The sequence below is a fragment of the Pezoporus occidentalis genome, unplaced genomic scaffold (assembly GCF_034315485.1).
Source record: "Pezoporus occidentalis ecotype Australia unplaced genomic scaffold, CSIRO_AGI_Poc_V1 ctg5, whole genome shotgun sequence".
NCBI classification, from domain to species: Eukaryota; Metazoa; Chordata; class Aves; order Psittaciformes; family Psittacidae; genus Pezoporus; species Pezoporus occidentalis.
Genome location: NW_026915835.1, coordinates 11,710,899 through 11,719,871, shown reverse-complemented (window position 1 = coordinate 11,719,871; position 8,973 = coordinate 11,710,899). Strand labels below are relative to the sequence as shown.

The 8,973-nt window shown below is 44.9% G+C and overlaps 1 protein-coding gene and 1 long non-coding RNA gene across 8 annotated transcripts in view; one reads left to right on the top strand and one right to left on the bottom strand.

Moving 5' to 3' along the window:
* Window positions 1-1,733: 1,733 nt before the first annotated feature.
* On the bottom strand, window positions 1,734-8,813 carry LOC134173155 (uncharacterized). Of its 3 annotated transcripts, none has more exons than XR_009968151.1 (3): window positions 8,579-8,813; window positions 6,553-6,698; window positions 1,734-2,059 (listed from the first exon to the last, which is right to left on the bottom strand). It is a non-coding gene; the product is annotated as an uncharacterized LOC134173155 (long non-coding RNA). The 3 variants fall into 3 exon arrangements; XR_009968150.1 differs by lacking the exon at window positions 8,579-8,813 and adding an exon at window positions 7,113-7,504 and having other exon boundaries at window positions 6,553-6,647; XR_009968149.1 differs by lacking the exon at window positions 8,579-8,813 and having other exon boundaries at window positions 6,553-7,504.
* KLF12 (KLF transcription factor 12) overlaps window positions 8,102-8,973 on the top strand; it is a 263,442-nt gene continuing 262,570 nt past the window's right edge. For 2 of the 5 annotated variants that reach the window (XM_062636889.1, XM_062636888.1), the window contains exon 1: window positions 8,102-8,344. In XM_062636889.1, coding sequence (XP_062492873.1) covers window positions 8,144-8,344 — 201 coding nt within the window. In that variant the 5' untranslated portion in view covers window positions 8,102-8,143. Of the gene's footprint in view, window positions 8,345-8,493; window positions 8,555-8,973 lie in introns of those variants that run through there. The other 3 variants (XM_062636890.1, XM_062636893.1, XM_062636894.1) reach the window with 3 other exon arrangements.

The following is an 8,973-nucleotide window of genomic DNA, read 5'->3' as shown; positions in this document are numbered from 1 at the left end:
AACTTGATGATCTTAAGGTCCTTTCCAACCCTAACTATTCTATGATTCTATGATTCTATGCTGAAGAAATTTCCAAGATGCTGTTTCCCTCTGCTACCTCCTTTTTGCTGAAAAGAGACATTCAGTCTGCAGCACCTTTGGCATAGCAGCACCAAGGCTGCCACCAGAGCGCTCTCCATAATATCCCCTCCTTCTGCAGAGCACTTTCAAACGTCCACCCACCACAGCTGGCATTTATTAGTGTCTCAGTTGCAGAGGCAGGTTCCCCTCCTGTGTTCATGAAAAAGAGGAGCAGAGGTCCCTAATTCTGGGGCTGTGATATGGTGATTCTTTGCAATTAGCCCAGGGTTTCCAGGTTCAGTGTAACTCTGGATTACTACAAGAGACTTACCAAAGACATGGTGGCATAGGAGGGGTGCTCCTAATAATGCTTTGAAAATGAAAAGAAAGCTTGTTTAGATGAAAAAAACCCTGTCAAACTAAGGAAAAAGACAGAACTGCCTTTTCTGTCTACCCCATGACTGGCCTCATGCTCCGGTGTGTTTCCATGGAGGCTGTTGCTGTCACTGCATGGCTCACGCTGGAGTGTCACATTGGATGGGAGCCAGCTCAACAAGAAAAATAAAGTGAGTTTTTAAGAGGTAATGTGGTAAATGTTCTTCTCAGTCTGTCTACCAATATGTGCTGTCTAGCCTGAGGCACGCAGCACATATGGGTGAAGCTACTGAAGTTTGGTACTTTTAACTTCTGGAGTCACTTTTTACAAAATCAAAGGAGACACATTGAACTAATTGAGGGAAAAAAAGATAGAAAAGATAGATAAGGCAAGACAAGGCTGAGTGATCTGATCTCAACAGACTGCCACTGCCCATTTCTCAGTTTATATTGTAGGATTTACAGGCTTTTCCACATACTGGGAGATTTTCCCTGCTCTTAGTCTCCGGCAGAGCCGGCAACTGTTCACAGCAGCAGATGGCTAGGTAACAAAGTGCCCTGACCATGCTGATGGTGCCCAGGCAGGTGATGGTGGCCAGCGCAGCAACAGATGCTGGCATCTGGGCCGCCTGCTTGGGGCAGCTGTAATGGCAGCCCTGCCCTCCTGCTCCCCCAGCAGCTGCTGGAGTAGGCAGCCTGGCTCCGGTTCCTCCTTCCTTTGTGGAAATGCAGTTTTACCTTCACTGCTCTGGTGCTGCCTGCTCTGCAGAGAATATGGCCAGCCCATTTCAGGGGTCTGTGCTAGAAAGGGCAACTTTTAAAGCAAAATAGAGGTGATGTCTTCCATTTGAAAACTGCTCCTCTCTTACTTATGGTCTTTCAAGACTCTTCAGTAGTCATGTTGTGGTGTGCCCCTGGGCTTCTGGGAGAGCATCACAACCTCCTCTTTTTCCCATCTGTCAGCTCAGTAGTGACAGTGGGGCAGACTGGAGTTTCTTTCAGCTCATTCGATTTCTATAGTTAGCATTTGCCAAGTGCTCAACCATTTGTAAAAATCATGTCATCAGTTGTCATTAGAAAGAGAATTGATAAGTGGTATTTGAGCTTTGCAGTCACTCAAATGAATTCATTCTCTCAGTTAAAAAAAAATCCCCAAACCACAAAAAAAAGCCCAGACATTAAGTAAGCAATTGCTACAATACGATGATTAAGTTTTTCATCTGTTAGAGTGATACCCAGTGGCACAACGATGGTTAATAATCTGTCAAATTCTCCATTAAAAAAACAACTCTAACACATTAAAAAATGATAATTTACTCATCTGAAATGTGGTATGTACAACTAAGTCCAGATGAAGCATCTTAATGCTTGTGAACCATCAACCTTTAGCATCCAGAAAGCATACAATCTGAAAATCTCCATGACCATGGCAATGTCCATGGTGCGCAGGTGCAAACGTAGCAATTTCAAGCCAACCTAATGAAATAACAGAAGTGTTGAAAAGAACCATTTCAAATGTGTGTCCCATTTCCAATCTGATTCTGAATCTTTTCCATTCTTGTGACCAGGTAGGTATGTCTTGGATCCACGGATTCTGGTACCAGAAAAGCCAAATTGCGTGGCCCTGAAATCAAAACAGAAGTTATCTTGGTGAGGGCCTTAGTAACACAGGAAAGCATCTGTAAGACAGGGTGGAAGATGGGAAAGGAGGAATGCTGTCTGAGTAAAGAAAAAGCATCAAAGTGCTTATTTATTTGGAGACTGATACTGTTATAATTTATTTAACACCTCCATGCAGAACAATGAACTTGGCTGAAATGAAAACAACTGGGAAAAAAAACCCCACCAGGATTTATTGAAAATATTTGATATACCTAAAAACTGTCAAGGAAAAGTGTGAAAGACTGCTATGATAATATATGCAAAGAAGACACCCCAGGTGTTTTTGGCTGCCTGCTAGGTACAAAATCACATCCATGCTCAGCTGAACATGTTCCTTTGCTAACATGCCTGCAGAATGCTTCTCAGTCCCAATGCACAAATGCTGACATTTCTGAAACCTTTCTTCTGGCTTTTAAACTGCTCCTCCAGGTCCTTCATGTGCAGAACTTCTTTTGTAGCCTATGAAACCCCTGCACAGGGAACAAATCGGGTATCACCAATTTTACAAAGACACAGTGGAGAGCAAAATAACCAGAAGCCACAGAGATCATGAGACAGCGCGAGTTACAGGGAAAACTTGGTAAGATTGTTCCTCACCATTTCTCTACATTAGCAACAGAGTAGCTTTAATGTTCCTGTGAGAATACAGCATACCTGTCTTTATAAAGCACTCTTTAAGGGATCCCCCCCTTTTTTTTAACTCCTAAACAACCAAACACCACAATATGAGGACTGAGATAATGGAATTGAACATGGAGCTTAAATCGATGTAAGAAATTTTCTCAGGGTAATGAATTTAGGATTTAGGTCCATAAATACAGCTACAAACTACAGAGTTTTGAAATGAAAGTCCAGATCGACATATTCTGTTCCTGGGCATCAAACTGACACACTGTCCACAACCAGGAAGTGCTTTTCTCCTTTTCTTTTTCTTACAAAAAATATTAGCCAAATATTGTAAAAACCCAAAGCTCCTTCTTTCCCAAAACACGTTCCTCAGTGATTTCCTACTCCCTACCATCTTTTGCTAATGTCGGATTATACTAAATAATGAACTGTTCCTCCTGTTCTTCTGCCTCTTAAATAAGACCACAACCCTTTAAAAACTCTTGCTGAAAGCAAACAAGTTTAAAATTAAGAAAAAAAATAGTGCATGGTCTCAATCCAAGGTAATAGAAAGGGCACAGAGCTTTCAGATCAAGGGAGTGAAGCATTAATACTGTGTGGCCCCACTTTCCTAGAATATGTGTCTTGGCAACATTGCTAGTCTAAATCTGGCAAACTGAGTATTTTGACCTCAGTCCCTGGCGAAAAACATTCACCTATTATATCAGATTATAATTCTCCTCTTTTGTGCAGCATAACTGAACTATTCTCCATTAGTAAGTGTGTACACTAACACTGCCACTCATACACTGAGCTAGGTTGTTTTTCTTGGGGATTTTTTAAGGAGAGGGGGCTGAAGGGAAGATGATTTCCTGATAGTCTAAGAATGAACAACTGGTTTATACAGAGTACAGAAAAGTATGAATGTGGTGTACAAAAGCTCTGATGTTCATACCCAAGAAGTATTACTGCTGATGTTTGAGTGAGTCTCATGAAATAGGATAGTGTTGCTTGTTAGTTGCACTTCCACGTTTTTGATTGACCATTTTGGTTAATGGCCACCTAGAAGTTGGCTATAAACCCTAGCGTTTGATGGCAGAGTGCCATGCGTGTTGAAACACTTTAGAAGTAGATTCAAAGAAACAGAAGCTGACATCCCTGCCCCAAAAAAGTCTGCAACCTCATACTTGATAGCAGCTATTGGATAAAGGGGCAAGGCCCACGTTTTTATGTTGGGCTTAACAGCAGTTGGAGTGGAGAAGGAGTGGAGGAAGCACTTGGCAGATGATCACAGGCTGGATTTGCAAGATAGCAACCATACTCAAAAGGCTGGATCTGCTGATGTGGTCAATTCCTTGGCAAAGAAAACTCATTTATTTGCCTGTATCCAAAAGGGAAGGCTTATGAAAGGAACTGCTAACACAGTCCCTCAACTGCAGGTATTTGAACTGATTATCTGTCAGCCCAAAGGCTTCCCTAAGTTCAGCAAACGAACACGGTCTGTCTTCTAAAATATATCACGTAATTTGTTAAAGCTTTTGTCTAACCATGCATCCCAAATTGAAAATGCATTTAGTTTTTTGTTTGGGTAGTGAGGTTGACTTTAAGTTTATTTGAGTTAGAAAATTGAATACAAGCTGAAATGGAATAAACAATAAAAACTTAAGAGTGATATTTTATAACTGGTGTTAATTTCAATGACAATCTTCTGATATTCAGCATGTCACTGATTTCTTTCAGATGTATTTTTATGTGTTTCAGGCTTGCATTGTAAAAATATGCTATTGATTTTCTGTTTTCTTTTGTTCTGAGGTTCCAGTGTGCTCTCTGCTGGTGATGCCATTCCCCATTTTGAAAAATGATTAATTATGATTAAAAAAAAAAAAAAAAGACACGCAAAAATTAAAAGGTAGAAATCGCTAAATTGCTTTCACAATTATTATCTGTTTGGTGCTGGACGAGGATCTAAGACAAAATGCAAACAGGACAACGGATATTGGGGAAGAACGGTGAAGAAAATTCTGTATCATTGGAGGACAGACACAGGAGACGTAAGAGGCTGAGTAACTCTTGAGTAAATTTTATAGGACCTTCCTTTTGGTAAGTTTGGGGAAACTCCATCAGGGGAAGAACACCTCCAAGAAGACTGGAGAGAGGAGTCTGTGACTCTGAGTGATAAGACTCAATACAAGCAAGTTAGTAGTACCGCTCTGTCAGCATTATGGCAGAAGTGGAGGATTAGGGAAAAAGTCTAAAATATGCATGAAAACACAATTGTCAAGCTTATGAAAAAGTTAAGCAACCAAAAATGTTTCGTGGGCTGATTTGTTCTCCTGGCTTCCAAAAGTATGGGTTTTCTATTTTTAGAATTGTGTTTGGCAATACACTGTTAGGTTCCTGTTTCAAAATTTAAGACTGTGTTTCTGAAAATATGGCATGCTGAAAAGTCTTGCTCATTTAACAGGAAATGTGATTAAAGTGTCTTTTCTCAAGAAAAAAAAATAAAGAGAGCTTTCTAAATCTTTAGAAATACCAAATGTTTTCAAAATGTTTCTGTGTTAAATTGTAAGCCAGAACATTTTCAAATAGACAATGTACGCTTTGTTAAGCCAGATGAGAATGGAAACAGAGGGGTCAGGTGTATGGAGTGAGCCAAGATGGTGATTTAGTAGGACAAGTTTTCCATAAAAGCATGTGATTGAGAACTAGATTTCTCTATAAATCTGTGATATATATCAAACACTAATGTGTAATATCCCTACTTCTGTATCAATCTATTGATATATAAACATGTAATACATTTCTCCTGCAAATGCAGCTACATATTTTTTGCTTTAGATACCCCTGCAAATTCATGCATATGGGTAATAGTTCTTAGCAGCAGGCAATAGACCATGTAAACAGTGAACATAGCACATAATGAAGCTCACAGAGAACAAATTTTATCACCAAATGCCAGTCAGCCAAGCCTCTTTGAGATGATCACCTCTTCGAGATGATTTCCTCATATATATTAGATAAATGAACAAAATATTTCTAAGTATGACAAAATAAATATCAATTTTTTAAACATTTTATCTGAAATTCAATGGAAATGAGCTTCGTTTGCTTCTCAGGGCATGGAAACACGTATAACATGATGTTTCTCTGTTTCTCTGTTCCCCACCTTATCGCACCATCTACATGCAATATTCTTCCCGCTATCACTATTCATTTTTCATGTGCCAAGTATTCATTAATTCTTTAACCTCAGTAGGTAGAAACCAGTTTATTTCTGCAGAACACTCAGCGCTGGGAAAGCCTTGCTCCATGTTCCCAGTGGTTAAGGCTGAATGTTAATACTCATGGCTTTTTTATTGATAAATCTGAATATAATCTATGCATCTGTCCAGGGAATGTTTCCAGTGGTGTTCTATGGTAGCCTTCTCCCCTTACGGGCTTATGTATTTTATCTTTTAAAACAAGTGTTACAGCGTTAACTTTTGACTTGGGTAAAATCTCCTGAAATCTAATGAATCACATATGTAACTCAGGGTGAGTTGCTGGAATTGGTTCTGTATCGTAAGTAATAATGTAAGGAAATAAATTGCTTGAGTCACTAGACTGTATTTTAACTTGGTGCTCACTTTTCTCCAGAGCAAATGTTTACACTAGAGGCAACATTATAATACTAAACCGTACCCAATCCCCTTTATAGCTTCTGGATACACACATTTATAGAGACTGTGAAGCAGATTTCTGTTTACAACCATTTTAACATTTCTTATTTGGTATTCTGCCTTTTCTTTTTTTTTTTACCTTGTGGAAACAGAGGTAAGATGCAGGGACAAATAGTGAGGAGGTTGTTACCTAAACAGTTTATGCTGAAAGGCAGCAGAGGACCAGTTACAGTGAGAACACACAAAGAGATGCAGAGATGTATTTCAGGCAGTTGGCATGAAATCCTGTAAGGGAACAAACATTGGTTCTGGTTCTTCTGGCTTCCTTGGTAAATACTGTGTAGACTAGCAAACATTAGTTTGTATTTAATTAAAGTAATGGTGTTTTAGCAGTAATTATTTACCCGAGCTCAGCCTGGCTTTCTGTGTAAACAGACAAGCTACACACGCTTTTACAAACACACTTGCGTGACGGGCCAATGCACTAGACAAGGGATCCCTCTTTTTGCATTTTATTTACTAAAGTATTGTTACGAGTGGGCACCTCTGGAACTGCTGAGCTGAGCCCGAATCTGAGGAAGGGCAGGGGTGGGGATTCAGTAAGAACTTGCCATTTTCTACCTGCTCTGACCATGGTGTCCTGTCCAGCATGGCACCCTTACTGTTCACCAGGCTGTTAAGCTTCCTTAAACTGAACCCTGTTCCCCCAGACATTGTCCATCTTAGCAGGCAGGCCTGGCCAAAGCTCACCTGCACTCTGGCCACAGAGTGTTTACTTCATGCAACACGAACCATAGAAGAGGCGGCAGAAAACAGCCACATCAGCTTTTCACTAACAAAAGGCTCTAGGATGCAAGGGAACCCCTAGGTAACCTGACAGGCCAGACTAATAGCCTTGACACTGGTCAGGTGCAGGCCAGGATCTTTCCACCGAAGTACTTCACTGTGTAAACACATGAGCATAAAAATGCTTTTGAAAAGAAATCTGCTTAAAGTTTAACCACTGATTCTCAGGGATTATGTTTTTGTTTCCTAAGGTTTTCTAAAGTTCTTTCAAACCATTAATGTGATAAAACAGTTTAGGTTTTAAGCACATTTTAAGATTTTGGAGTCTCTTTCTCTGTATGTTGTTATAAAGCCTTTACTTCTGTGCCTCCGTATACAAAAACCAAACCACAAAAAGCCAGGTTTGCTGACCCAGCCCCTGCGAGCCCCCCAGGCAGCCGCGATCCGCCGCGCCCCGCCGGCTCCGTGCCTCAATCTGCGTGTGCCCTGCCCCGCAGCTCCCCTCAGCCTCCACGTCTCCCGCCCCGTGTGTCGTTCCCTCGGGACGCTCCTCAGTGCCGCGACCGCCATGTCCCCGACGGGCTCCCCTCAGCACTGCCACCGCCTTGTCCCCTCGGCGTCCCCATTGCCCCCTGTTTCCGCCTCGTCCCACCCGCCGTTAACCTGCCCCCCTCCGCTCGGCCCCGCCCCGCCCGGCCCAGCCTGCCCTCGGCGCTCCCCCACCCCGGGCCTCCCCTCGGTGCCCCCGCTGCCGGCCCCGCCCGGCCCCTCCCAGCGGCGCTCCGCTGCCCTGCCCCCCGCAGCCGGGCGGGTCCGGGGCCGTGTCCGGGCCCGGGGCCGTGTCCGGGCAGGGGCGGTGCGGCCGGGCGTTCCCGTCCCCACCCCCCCGGGGCGGGGCAGGGCGGGCGGTGCACCGGGTGCCGGGGGCGCGGCCCCTCCCCTCCCCTCCCCTCCCTCCCTCCGCCCGGCTGCCGGTGGGGGCGGGGACGCGCCGCATGCCAGCGACGCCACCGGCGCCCGCCGCGGCCGGAGCAGGGGCCGGGAGCTGGGGAGGGGGACGCCGGTCCGGACCGGGCCCTTTGTCTGAAGCGGCTGGTGGGGTGTCTCGGCGGCGGCACCACCGTGAGGCGAGGAGAGGCGGCGCCGGGAGCCCCCACCCCCGGCCCAGCCTGGCCCCGGCTCATCATGTGACGCGGGTAAGTCGGTGGCGAGAGCCGCGGCTCCCCGGGCTGTCCCCATTCATTACCCGGGGACGGCGTCTGCGTCCGTCCGTCCGTCCGTGTGGTGCTGCCCGGGGAGAGAGGGGCGGGCGGACGGGCAGACACAGCGAGCGGGCAGACAGAGCGAGCGGGGACCCTGTGTCAGGGGAAGGAAACAGTTTCTCCTGCTCTGCTGCTTCTGCTCAGGTCTGTGCCGATTCCCTTTCTTACCGCAATAAACGGATAACGTGTAGGTTTTTTGCTGCTGTCCCAATCAGGTTTCTATTTCACAAAAAAAAAAAAACAAACCAACCAAATCGTTCCGGTACAGAAGTTAAATAATTTTAAAGAAAAGCGGGTGCACAGCGCACCCCGTCTATCCAATTCCTCTTTCTCCCCCTTCTTTCCCCAGCGCAGTCGGGGGTTAACGGCGGTGCCCTCCCGCCCTCCATCCCTCCTCCCATCCCATCCCTCCCCTCCATCCTTCCCGGTGCCCTGGTGGCATCAGTACCGGAGGGGGGTGGCGATGGGGTGTGTGTGCAGGGTGTTGGGGGCCGGCCCGAACTTTTCCCTCAACTTTCCCGCTGAGGTCTTAGAAGGGGGGCGAGAGGGGGGGGTGGGAGAAG